At 48.4% G+C, this 13052-nt stretch overlaps 1 protein-coding gene across 5 annotated transcripts in view; it reads left to right on the top strand.

The window, feature by feature from the left end:
* Nucleotides 1-13052, top strand: part of COL16A1 (collagen type XVI alpha 1 chain) — a 950832-nt gene that overhangs the window by 579822 nt on the left and 357958 nt on the right. For all 5 annotated transcript variants that reach the window (XM_078680648.1, XM_078680645.1, XM_078680647.1 and 2 more), the window contains exons 30-31: nucleotides 2162-2197; nucleotides 4358-4465. In XM_078680648.1, the coding sequence (XP_078536774.1) occupies nucleotides 2162-2197; nucleotides 4358-4465 (144 nt within the window). The remainder of the gene's footprint in view (nucleotides 1-2161; nucleotides 2198-4357; nucleotides 4466-13052) is intronic.

Raw genomic sequence — 13052 nt, 5'->3', positions numbered from 1 at the left:
AGTGGTCATTATTGTTTTTGCAGTGATGTATGATGAGTGTTGTTTATAACACGCTGTGTGGTTGTATATGAGAGGCAGTGGTCATTATTGTTTTTGTAGTGATGTATGATGAGTGTTGTTTATAACACGCTGTGTGGTTGTATATGAGAGGCAGTGGTCATTATTGTTTTTGTAGTGATGTATGATGAGTGTTGTTTATAACACGCTGTGTGGTTGTATATGAGAGGCAGTGGTCATTATTGTTTTTGCAGTGATGTATGATGAGTGTTGTTTATAACACGCTGTGTGGTTGTATATGAGAGGCAGTGGTCATTATTGTTTTTGTAGTGATGTATGATGAGTGTTGTTTATAACACGCTGTGTGGTTGTATGTAAGAGGCAGTGGTCATTATGGTTTTGTGCGGGGATGTATAAGGAGGGAAGTTTATATGCCAGTAGTGAGTTATAAGTCGAGGTGTGTATCATTTAATCTGTGTGGTGATGTTTAGAGATGGGGTTTAGGCATGGTTTGACAGTGCAGCGGTCTCCTGTAATAACTGCTGTTACCAATTCTTTAAAATATACACAGAGGGCGCTATGACTCTTACCTCATGCTGCGGGACTATTTTACATCTCAAAAGTACACGTACTCATCATACAGCTTCATCTCATACATACATTGTACACAGATAGCAATGTTTTTGTTTTGCTTTTTTCTGCAGTAGACTTTCTAATAAGCATGAGCGGAAAATCCGTTACGTCCGCGGATTTTTCGGATTTTTGGGGAATCCGCAATCCGCGTATTTTGCGGATTTCCCACAAAATCCGAAAAAAAAAATCCGCGGACGTAACGGGTTCAAAAGTTGAACCCCCACTCATGTAACTATTTTACAATGGCGCCAGCAAGCTGCCAGCCCCGTTGTAAAATAGTTACAAAGTTAGCTTGCACAGGAACCACTAGATAAAACGAAGCAGGTGCTGCTTTATTTTATCTAAGTGCTTCCTGTGCAAGCTAACTTTGTAACTATTTTACAACGGCGCTGGCAGCTTGCTGGCGCCATTGTAAAATACTACAGCAGCTCACTCAAGGGACCCCTGCGCCCTTCGGGGCGATTGCATAGTAACACACACATGGTCGCTCGAACTAGTTGATGCTCAAATTCAGTGACTCATTCATTAGCCCAAAAACAATCGTGAGCGTCGTCGAGGCTGGACAGGTGTGCCTTCTTCCCAAATCTACCGTGGAAAATCAACTGTGATGCTGGATAGACTTTGCATCCTTGACTTTCACGAGCGCAATACCCATGAGTAGGCACATTGTGTTCGCACGGGTTTCTGCACGTTCGCGAGCGTTTTGTACAATAAAACCCTCGCGAACTTGCAGAAACCCGTGCGAACACAAAAACAAAAAAAATACGCTAGGATCCGCGGATTTTACGTATTTTCGAAATACGCAAATACGCAAATCCGCGGATTGCCAATACGCAAAATCCGCTCATGCTTACTTTCTAATGTTTTAGTCAGAACTCAAAATGAAAGCCTAAACTATTGATTTTGCAACGCCTGTCATAACTCCCTATGTGTAGGAATGTATGAGTGTTAATGTTTATTTCCCTCTTTATGCGGTGATGTATGGTGTGTGGGGGTTGCACACTCTGTGGAGTGATTTATGAAAGTTGGTATTTATAGACTTCTGTGTAGCGCTGTTCGAAGAGTGATGTTTATACCCCTCTCTGTGCACTGATGAAGGATGAGCATTGCTTTAACCCTCTCTCTTTGTAGTGATAGAGAAGGGATGACATTTACACCCTGTGTGTAGTGATGCATGAGGGTTAGTGTGTTGGGATGTATGGCGCTGATGTTTATAATCCTTTGTGAAGTCACATGGGGTTATGTTTATCACCCTCTTTGTGTGGTAAGAATTGTGGACTGGCATTTATAACTCTCCCCTATTTGTTGGTCTATAAGGGGTGGTATTTATATACTTTCCTTGTGGTTATGTTGCTTGTGTCATTTATAAGTGTCTAGTGAATTATGAGGGCAACATTTCAACCCTCTCTGCTCCCGAGTCATGTGTGCAGGATTCCCAACCATCCCTGTGCATTGCTGTGTGAAAGTGAAGATTTTAGAACTGGAAGCTTATTTCTTTCCGTTATTTATTCTAATTCATTTCTGTGTGTAGGGCAAACCTGGACTGTCGGGATCAAAAGGACAGAAGGTGAGGGCTTTTTTATACCGCGCATTGAAAAATGGCAGATGTGTAAGGGACCCCATGTGGCCCGAGACAAACGCGACCTTTAACCCCTTGGCCGCTGCGGTAATTCCGCCCCAGCGCTGGGGGGCCACGCGGCGCTGCCATGCTGGTGATGGAACCACTCCATCACCAGTCACGGGCGCGCTGTGCTTGTGACAGAGTGGTTCCGTCACGGCACCGTGACGGAACCACTCCGTCATTAGCACAGCGCGCCCATGGCTGGTGACGGAGTGGTTCCGTCACCAGCACACAAGGGGTTAATAGGCAGATACTGTTTGTAAAGTCTCTAGGTTTTTAGTGTCCTAAGAGACCCCAACTGTGCAGTGATCTCAGAGACCGGGGGTTAATATACTATCTTGGTCTAGCCTGTCTGTCTAGTCTCGTGTACAACTGAGTTTCATGACAATATTGACTAAGGCTCTCAGAAGGTTGCCTCTAGTTGTGTTTCAAGGCTCCTGTCTAAATATATAATTGAAATTAAATATACTTTGACCAAATGCTTTTTGTAAATTAGGTTTTAGGACCACTGTATTTTGTATCGTATAGTGCCCAGGTCCAGGACTAACCTTGGGTATACCCCATTTTTTAAAATGGCCTTCTTGCTCAGTGACCTTGGACACCCGCAGTGTGCAGTAGCTTTCGAGACCTTTTTCCTTGGAGGGGCCAAAGAAATCCTAAGTGTCCACTACAGTAGCACACTCCGGCAAACAGTGGCATGAGAAATCATTAAAAAATATATAATACCCTATGTTTTTAGTGACTGGGATACCATACATTTTCAGTGCAGTATGATGGTGAGTGTTTACTGCAATGTAAGATACCATGAGCATGAAATGACCCTAGAGTTGTTGTGAGTTCATTGATTGTGAGTTCATTGATTTAGAAACCCCTCCGTGTTCAGTGGAATAAGAGATTCAGAGCTGACCTGATTCTCTGAGTCTGCTTTGACATAGTAGACCTTATCCCTGAAGTGTCATGAAAGACACTAAGCAGGCAGTGACTCAAGAAACCGAAAGGGGTGAGTCTAGAATCTGCACTGAACTCTGATATCTTGAGTTTGTACGATGTGTTGAATGCCAAGTGGGGATCAGTCACTCGAGATGCATAAGTATGTAGTGACATAAATGCCTTACTAGTGAAGTGGTTTTATGCATCCTATGAGTAAAGTAGCCGAGCCAAACTTCAGTTTTCAGTGTACTTTGAGACTCTGACTTTGAAATGACCCTAAAGACACCTGCTTAAGCAGAGCTAACATATCTCTTGGTATGCTATGCTGAGCTTGCAGTGACCTCATAATGGCAGTAAAGTGTCCTATGATACACTCAGGCCCTCATGAGTGGCCTCTAATTATCGCTTTGAGTTAAATCTAGTGTTTTTGCCTCAAGCAGAATTACAAGTCCTATTGTATTACATTTGGTAATACCATTGGTGGTAACACAGCATTGATTTCGGGGGACAAATCCTCCAGGACAAAGGTCTGAAATTACAGGGTTAAATGTGTAAATCAAGTCAGTAGCACTCATTTTGGCATGTAATTGCCGAGTTCATAGGGCCATAAGGCATCATCTGTAATAATGCAACTTGGAAATACCACTACCACCACTATCTGTAATACCACTTACAATATTACTTCCCTGCAACTATCATGAGACTTTAAGTGGTGGCAGTGACATTTGAGACATTAGATAAATAAAGGCTTAAAAGCCAAAGTGCACTATGGCTGTAATTATGCTGTGGACCTTTGACGCCATGCATTTGCAGTGAACTATTATACCTTAAGCTTCAAGTGACCGCATACTTTCCTAGAGTTGATGCACAATCACAGAATTTTTAATTGACCTACAATTACTCAATTTTTCTGTAACGTGCTGTACCCTAAATATGTAGTGAGCCTTAATGACCACCCCCTACAACAAGCTTTGTGCTGCATGTTACCTTATTGAAAGAAAGGGCTTTACCCAAAGTTGCGTAGGGAATCTGTGAATACAACCGTTCTTATGCCTCAACATCTTCTGAGTTCTGCATTAGACTGCAACACCTTCTCCAGGCCATGCCACTGCAGACCTAATTGTCTACCTATATGGAAGTGCTTTCTCACTTGTGCCAAAATCATCTTGTTTGCAGGGCAGTGTGGGAGATCCTGGTGACCCGGGTGCTCGGGGGACCCCAGGCCTGCCAGGACTTTCAGGTGTACCAGGCTTAAGTGGTCCGAGTGGAGCCAAAGGAGAGAAGGTAAGGCGATCGATGAGACTTGAGGAACCCTGACCTGGATAACCTTTTTTTTCCATCAACCTGTTTCCTTGAATTGTTCTAAATGAATGGCATTTCCAGAAGGTAAAATCAACCCTGGTGAATGCCCTTATATTGAAGTATTTCCCTACAGTGGTTTTCTCTTGTTAGGAGCGAACCTCCTTTTGTGCCTTTTTTGTCTCCTCTGTATCTACCATCTTATTGTCTTTTTTGTGCGGTACCCACACTACACCCACATTTCTTTTCTTGTTTTTTGCAGTCTTTACATAAGCACGAGATTACATTATACAAGATTATATCCATTTACTTTAAACACAGGATGATTAAGTGTTTGCTCAGAGTCATAGGATGTTTAGCAGATGCCGGGACTCGAACCTGTACCAAAGTCAGCAGTTCCTGCCATTAAGCCTTGTCTCCTCCATGTCTTCATTCCAATTCCTATTGATTTTTTCTTTAGTCCTGTTAATACCCTTTCCCCTCTACAGCTTTCTCTACCCTAGACCTTGTACCAATACCCCTTCTTATACCCAGGGCCTCCACCCATATCAATATCCTACCACCTTTAATCCTACCTCACTACCTTTAATCTTACACAAACGATCTACCCTGCGGTACATCGATCCCTACATATAAACTAGTAGATCTACTTATACTTTAGTACAATTCCTATACCCTAGTACTTCTTTTGCTCCCCTCATAGTAGTACCTTTATCCCAGCCGATGCCCTAGTATCTCATAACCTCCATATACTCTAGTGCTACTTCTCCATACTTGCGCCCTACTGCCACCACCACTGCCTACAGCGATCAATGAGCTGTGGATTTAAGCTTTAGTTTAGGTAGGAGCAACAGGCAGACTTGGGATAACTTCATCAAAGGAATAAGGCAGTAGACTTTGACGTCCCCCACCTGTCATAAGCATGGTGGTAGACTCTTTCCATGATGACAGACTGTGAGCAGGTAGTTCTGACCATCTGAGCCGCCTGAATATATTGCTTTTTGAACACTTGATTTTTGAGCTTTAACTGTGGGAGAGCCTCATAATCTGGGACTTATCCGCTGTAAACTCATGATAAAATGGACTGTATGTGGGTTCCACTGGTGTCCGCCTTGTGAGATAGGGCAGTGTGCTACAGCCAGGGTAAGGGGCACTGGACTGGTTACATGTGGACATGTGTGCACACCCTGTGTAAGGTCTGTGTGGGGGAGATTCTTGTTGTGCGCAGCCCAGGAGCTGGGTACAGATACATGGTTGTGGAAGGGACCATGCAGAGTTGGGTGGTGAGATGGAATAGACCTTATGATGTGGAGAGACACATGTGAGGGACAGTTAGTGTGCTGTACTGTTTCACTCTAGGAGCACTCCATTATTCTCCTATGGAGAAGGAGAACACATAGGGTAGATTCAATTCCCTAGGGCCTTCAAAACTCCAGGCACGCACCAAAGTACAATGTAAGTTGTGTGAAAAGAACCATTCTGCTAGGTCCAAATCCATATCAGTACTGCTTATGGGTCATCCAGAAATGTCATATTCCTCTGACTCAGCTCAGAACCAGAGCCGGACCTGGTGTGGCCCTGCCAGGCTGAATTAATTACCTTCCTCCCCAAGCTGTAGCATGAGAGCTCTAGCCCTTCACTGCAACCTTTCCCCATGGTGGAGGTCTTTTATCCAAGAGGGAGAGATGAGGTGAAGCTGTAGGGCATCAATCAGCAGTTGTCACCTGGTGCCAGGCACCAGCCCTGCTCCTGGCCAGGGCTGTGATGTCAGTAATTGGGGGAAGGAGGCTTTTCAGAGAACATGTGGCATGGGACCCCTGGATGATGCCATCTTGAAGTATCCCATAGGCCTGTGCAGGAAAGAGGGATCAGCAGCAGAGAGGTGATGTGTCACTTCCGGATAGGACAGAGGTACCTTCCTGCCAACCCCAACCACTTTGTCTTAAAAGGTCTTGCACATGAAGAGGAGCTCTCTCTGGTGTGTGGTTTTGCTGAGGAAGACTGGTGCTAGAGACTGGTGCCATGGGCATTTGGAAGGAGTAACCTCCTGACTTACCTAGGACTCCCGACTGTGCCTCAGAGGGAGTCCAGGACCAATGAGAGGACGCCTGGGCTTCTGTACAAGGAGAGGAGAGGCCAAGAAGGACAGTCAGGTGAAAGTCTGGTGCAGGAAGCCAGTGAAGACAGCTCCTTGCTGAGTTTGCCCTCTTGAGGTCCAGGAGGGTGGTGACAAGTTCTCCAGATGGCTTGGACTGGCCACCAGGAGCAAAAGGAGACCAAGATCAGTGAAATCGGTTCACCAGGGGCCAAGACAGGCCCACCAGAAGATAGGCAACCTTTGACCCTTTGACTGGACAGACAACGAAGCACGTTGGGCTCCGCCGCCGGTCTCTTATGTGCCCCAGGGGTGGGTCAGGTCCCAGGGGCTGCCCCCAAAAGATTGTGACTATGGGTAGCGCTGTCACACCCTGTGAAGGTGCCTATGGGGCCCAGGAGCCCATCCCTAGGCCCCAGCGAAGTAAAGTCGGAGAGCACCATCGCTCTCCCCTTGAAAATGCCAAAGGGGGCTCAGGAGCCCATCCCTGGACCCCAACTAAAATGAAACCGGGGAGTGCTGTCGTGCACCCCGTGAAGAGGTCTCTAGGTGCCCAGAACCTCATCCCTGGGCCTCGACAAAGAGAAAGTCTGGGAGCGCCATTGCACTCCTGGTGAAAGGGTCTCAGTGGCCCGGGACCCCATCCCTGGACCCACCTAAGAGGAAGTGGGGGAGCACCATTGCACTACCCTTGAAGCTGAGTGGGGGTCCAGGACCCCATCCCAAGGCTCCCGGGTGCTGGGAGAAAGGAGGGGGGAGTGCCATCGCATTCCCCCGGAGCAGGTGAAAGGAGGGGGGAGTGCCGTTACAACGCTGGCTGCAACTCCCATGACTGCCCCCAGGAGCAAGCGGACCAGAATGAAGGGCCTGGTCCCGTGGCAGCACGCAAGGGCATTGGCCAGGCGGGGAGCTGTCGAGAGCAGCAGGGGGTGGGCTCCCGGAGCTGCTCTCCAACTTACCTGCACTAGTAGCGCCCGTTTGGGACCGGGCCCCAGAGGAAGAGCGCAATGTGGTGCGAGGCCACTAGTCCAGCAGCTTGCCTCTCACCGGAGCAGCGGGAAACACGCTACTCGCATATACTCGCTGTCAAGGGAGCGCCCCATAATGCCCTGCGGGGCATGGCGCAGTTGAAAAGAAAACCTGCTTGTTTTCGGCGTGTGGTGACCCCAGGAAGACGAGGTCACCACTATTGGGATGCAAAGGTGCAGGGGGAGCTGCAGGAGCAGTGCAGACTTCCCCAGCACAGAATGGGGAAGTTCCCAGCCTAAGTCGCTGGTGACTTAAAGGAGATATTCCCTCAAGGGTTTTTGGATGTTTTCAAGCCTACCTAATGCTGGAACTTTCGTTCTTCAGCTGAGAGCTGATGGCTAGGACTACACTGAGGTGTGAGTGGCTGAATATGAATGTTCATAGTGTTGACATCCCCTATGGGATGGAAGCTTGTAGTTGCACAGGAGGGGCATTTATATAAATGTGGTACTTTTGGGGACTGGAGGTCACATGCCGTATGTGATGTTATAAGTGAATTGGAAATATGTTGCCAGCATCCTTGCCAGGGTGCCTAGCTGTAATTGCATAGCCATGTGATTATTGAAGTGATGCCTTTTAGGGGCTGTGATTGAATTGCATTGTTCATGTTACTAGATATGATAAGTACCCCTCATTCCAAGTTATTCTTGGACGTGTATTCTTGCCAATGCATTAGTTGAACAACCAGACTGTCAGCCACTGGGATGTAAGTGTGTAAACTGTATGGTCAGTATTAGGTGCTCTCAGTCAGGGTTATATGTCCCCGTGGCAGGTGTTCCCATTATAAATGCTTGTTGAAATAATAGGGGGGGCAGCCACTGGGTTGGTACCAGTGGGAAGGACCTCTTTCCAGGTTATGTTCAAGCCGTCGCATTTGGGGGCAAGACAATGTTCATACAAGTGAGTGGTGGAACTAGACCCCTCTCCTGCGGGAGGGGTGGGAATGTTTATGCAATGTGAAGAAGTATTTCCATCAGCTTATGTATATTTGTAAATTGGTGCATAGTATTGAGTAGTGTGCGTGTATTAAATGTACTCTTCCTTTTTATAAATAAAAGCACAGACTGGGCAATCAATTATTGTTATTTCTGCGTAGCTGTCAATGGTGATTACTAGCCCACACCATCTCCTTTGAGTAAGCCCTAGGCTGCTTTGCAACACTACCCTCTGAGAGTCAAGTGCTACAATGGGGTGTTTGGTTCCTAGTGAAGGACAAATGTAGACCCATTATTTGTGCAGGCCTCACAATTAATGCCTTGTTTTCCAACATAGACACTTTCCAAGGCAGCAATCTAATGTCCATACATGCCACTCAGTCAGGTTGTTTCACTTCACTTTGTTTCTAAAGGTTGAGCCAAGTGTGCAAGACTAAGACTGAGGAAGATTCAACATTGTTTACAACCAGAGGTAGAGGGCACCATAAACTAAAATTGAAGGAAATCCAACAAATCTGACAGATCAGTGTGTCTGAACGGGCAGTAAATCTGATTGAAAGTTGGTCATATCAAATGCATGGCATGCTGAAACCACTTGTCTGGACGTATCACTCACTCAGTACCCAGAGGAAGTATGGTAATAGAGAGGCTGCCCATGGTGATGGTTTGGCCCAAGCACTGTAAGCACCAGAGGCAGCCGAACGCTTACATTGCAGCACTGTTGTGGGAGGGGAAGGCCATGGTTAGTAGAGAAAACAATTCTAAATACAGATGAAATAGCTCCTATGAAGAAAAAACAGACTCCATGTATCCAGAAATCCCAACCGTGGATAGGGATCTCCTTACCAGAACTGGTTATTTAGCCATCATGAAACACGACCCTCTTCTGCTACACATTTGACATCAAGAAAAGTGTCATAGCAGAAAAGGCAGAAAGTTCAGTCTGATGCCACATTCCTATTCTTCAAAACGTATATCCACCACAGGTAAGTTTTTCTCTTTCGGGAGCAACTTCTGAAGAAATATTGCCCTTCATATATGAAATCATGTCATTTTTAGGTTTTGCCTAGCGAAAGCTGCGCTCTGCGCAGCTTTTCGCGCAGGCGAAATCCTGTTGAGAACTGTAGGGTGCTTTGGGTCGGCCCTCGTCATTGATTGGCTGGCTCCGTAAACGGAGCCTTGCCATTGGACGAGGGGCCTGTCCGTCAATGCCGGACCAGACACGGGGGCGTTCCTGACATTCTTTCCCTTTTGCCGACGTCACGCGACGCCGGGAACGCCCCCGAGTCTGTTCCGGCATTGCCGGCACCTCCCTTGCTCTACTGTCATCACCACAACACTGCGCCCATTTTATCCCAAGCTAAACACTCGGAGAGGCGCAGTGACCGGGTCTTTGAAGGCCGCTCTCCCAATGAAAACAAGTTTTCTCTCCGAGTCAGCACGAGCAGGAAGACGAGCAGCGCGCCTCCCAGCTGGCCTCTCGCATCAGCATCCAGAGCTGCCCTGCGCGGTGTGTAGCTTCAGTGGAGCTTCAGAGTGCAGAGTGGAGCTTCAGAGTGGAGCTTCAGAGTGGAGCTTCAGAGTGGAGCTTCAGAGTGGAGCTTCAGAGTGGAGCTTCAGAGTGGAGCTTCAGAGTGCAGCTTCAGAGTGGAGCTTCAGAGTGGAGCTTCAGAGTGCAGAGTGGAGCTTCAGAGTGCAGATTCAGAGTGGAGCTTCAGAGTGCAGAGTGGAGCTTCAGAGTGCAGATTCAGAGTGGAGCTTCAGAGTGCAGAGTGGAGCTTCAGAGTGGAGCTTCAGAGTGCAGAGTGGAGCTTCAGAGTGCAGAGTGGAGCTTCAGAGTGCAGAGTGGAGCTTCAGAGTGCAGAGTGGAGCTTCAGAGTGGAGCTTCAGAGTGCAGAGTGGAGCTTCAGAGTGCAGAGTGGAGCTTCAGAGTGGAGCTTCAGAGTGCAGAGTGGAGCTTCAGAGTGGAGCTTCAGAGTGCAGAGTGGAGCTTCAGAGTGGAGCTTCAGAGTGCAGAGTGGAGCTTCAGAGTGGAGCTTCAGAGTGGAGCTTCAGAGTGCAGAGTGGAGCTTCAGAGTGCAGATTCAGAGTGGAGCTTCAGAGTGGAGCTTCAGAGTGGAGCTTCAGAGTGGAGCTTCAGAGTGCAGAGTGGAGCTTCAGAGTGGAGCTTCAGAGTGGAGCTTCAGAGTGGAGCTTCAGAGTGGAGCTTCAGAGTGGAGCTTCAGAGTGCAGAGTGGAGCTTCAGAGTGCAGAGTGGAGCTTCAGAGTGGAGCTTCAGAGTGCAGAGTGGAGCTTCAGAGTGGAGCTTCAGAGTGCAGAGTGGAGCTTCAGAGTGCAGAGTGGAGCTTCAGAGTGGAGCTTCAGAGTGGAGCTTCAGAGTGGAGCTTCAGAGTGGAGCTTCAGAGTGGAGCTTCAGAGTGCAGAGTGGAGCTTCAGAGTGCAGAGTGGAGCTTCAGAGTGCAGATTCAGAGTGGAGCTTCAGAGTGCAGAGTGGAGCTTCAGAGTGCAGATTCAGAGTGGAGCTTCAGAGTGCAGAGTGGAGCTTCAGAGTGGAGCTTCAGAGTGCAGAGTGGAGCTTCAGAGTGGAGCTTCAGAGTGCAGAGTGGAGCTTCAGAGTGGAGCTTCAGAGTGGAGCTTCAGAGTGGAGCTTCAGAGTGGAGCTTCAGAGTGGAGCTTCAGAGTGGAGCTTCAGAGTGCAGAGTGGAGCTTCAGAGTGGAGCTTCAGAGTGCAGAGTGGAGCTTCAGAGTGGAGCTTCAGAGTGGAGCTTCAGAGTGGAGCTTCAGAGTGGAGCTTCAGAGTGCAGAGTGGAGCTTCAGAGTGCAGAGTGGAGCTTCAGAGTGGAGCTTCAGAGTGCAGAGTGGAGCTTCAGAGTGCAGAGTGGAGCTTCAGAGTGCAGATTCAGAGTGGAGCTTCAGAGTGCAGAGTGGAGCTTCAGAGTGGAGCTTCAGAGTGGAGCTTCAGAGTGGAGCTTCAGAGTGGAGCTTCAGAGTGGAGCTTCAGAGTGGAGCTTCAGAGTGGAGCTTCAGAGTGGAGCTTCAGAGTGGAGCTTCAGAGTGGAGCTTCAGAGTGCAGATTCAGAGTGGAGCTTCAGAGTGCAGAGTGGAGCTTCAGAGTGCAGATTCAGAGTGGAGCTTCAGAGTGCAGAGTGGAGCTTCAGAGTGGAGCTTCAGAGTGCAGAGTGGAGCTTCAGAGTGCAGAGTGGAGCTTCAGAGTGGAGCTTCAGAGTGCAGAGTGGAGCTTCAGAGTGGAGCTTCAGAGTGCAGAGTGGAGCTTCAGAGTGGAGCTTCAGAGTGGAGCTTCAGAGTGGAGCTTCAGAGTGGAGCTTCAGAGTGGAGCTTCAGAGTGCAGAGTGGAGCTTCAGAGTGGAGCTTCAGAGTGGAGCTTCAGAGTGGAGCTTCAGAGTGGAGCTTCAGAGTGGAGCTGCAGAGTGCAGAGTGGAGCTTCAGAGTGCAGATTCAGAGTGGAGCTTCAGAGTGCAGAGTGGAGCTTCAGAGTGGAGCTTCAGAGTGCAGAGTGGAGCTTCAGAGTGCAGAGTGGAGCTTCAGAGTGGAGCTTCAGAGTGCAGAGTGGAGCTTCAGAGTGGAGCTTCAGAGTGCAGAGTGGAGCTTCAGAGTGGAGCTTCAGAGTGCAGAGTGGAGCTTCAGAGTGGAGCTTCAGAGTGCAGAGTGGAGCTTCAGAGTGGAGCTTCAGAGTGGAGCTTCAGAGTGCAGAGTGGAGCTTCAGAGTGCAGATTCAGAGTGGAGCTTCAGAGTGCAGAGTGGAGCTTCAGAGTGGAGCTTCAGAGTGCAGAGTGGAGCTTCAGAGTGGAGCTTCAGAGTGGAGCTTCAGAGTGGAGCTTCAGAGTGGAGCTTCAGAGTGGAGCTTCAGAGTGGAGCTTCAGAGTGGAGCTTCAGAGTGCAGCTTCAGAGTGGAGCTTCAGAGTGCAGAGTGGAGCTTCAGAGTGCAGAGTGGAGCTTCAGAGTGGAGCTTCAGAGTGCAGAGTGGAGCTTCAGAGTGGAGCTTCAGAGTGCAGAGTGGAGCTTCAGAGTGGAGCTTCAGAGTGCAGAGTGGAGCTTCAGAGTGGAGCTTCAGAGTGGAGCTTCAGAGTGGAGCTTCAGAGTGGAGCTTCAGAGTGGAGCTTCAGAGTGGAGCTTCAGAGTGGAGCTTCAGAGTGGAGCTTCAGAGTGGAGCTTCAGAGTGCAGAGTGGAGCTTCAGAGTGCAGAGTGGAGCTTCAGAGTGGAGCTTCAGAGTGGAGCTTCAGAGTGGAGCTTCAGAGTGGAGCTTCAGAGTGGAGCTTCAGAGTGGAGCTTCAGAGTGGAGATTCAGAGTGGAGCTTCAGAGTGGAGATTCAGAGTGGAGCTTCAGAGTGCAGAGTGGAGCTGCAGATTCAGAGTGGAGCTGCAGAGTGCAGATTCAGAGTGCAGAGTGGAGCTTCAGAGTGCAGATTCAGAGTGGAGCATCAGAGTGCAGATTCAGAGTGGAGCTTCAGAGTGCAGAGTGGAGCTTCAGAGTGCAGATTCAGAGTGGAGCTT

Source organism: Lissotriton helveticus, chromosome 3_1 (genome assembly GCF_964261635.1).
Source record: "Lissotriton helveticus chromosome 3_1, aLisHel1.1, whole genome shotgun sequence".
Lineage (NCBI taxonomy): Eukaryota > Metazoa > Chordata > Amphibia > Caudata > Salamandridae > Lissotriton > Lissotriton helveticus.
Note: the sequence above shows the minus strand (reverse complement) of the source record. Positions and strands in the feature narration are given on the sequence as shown.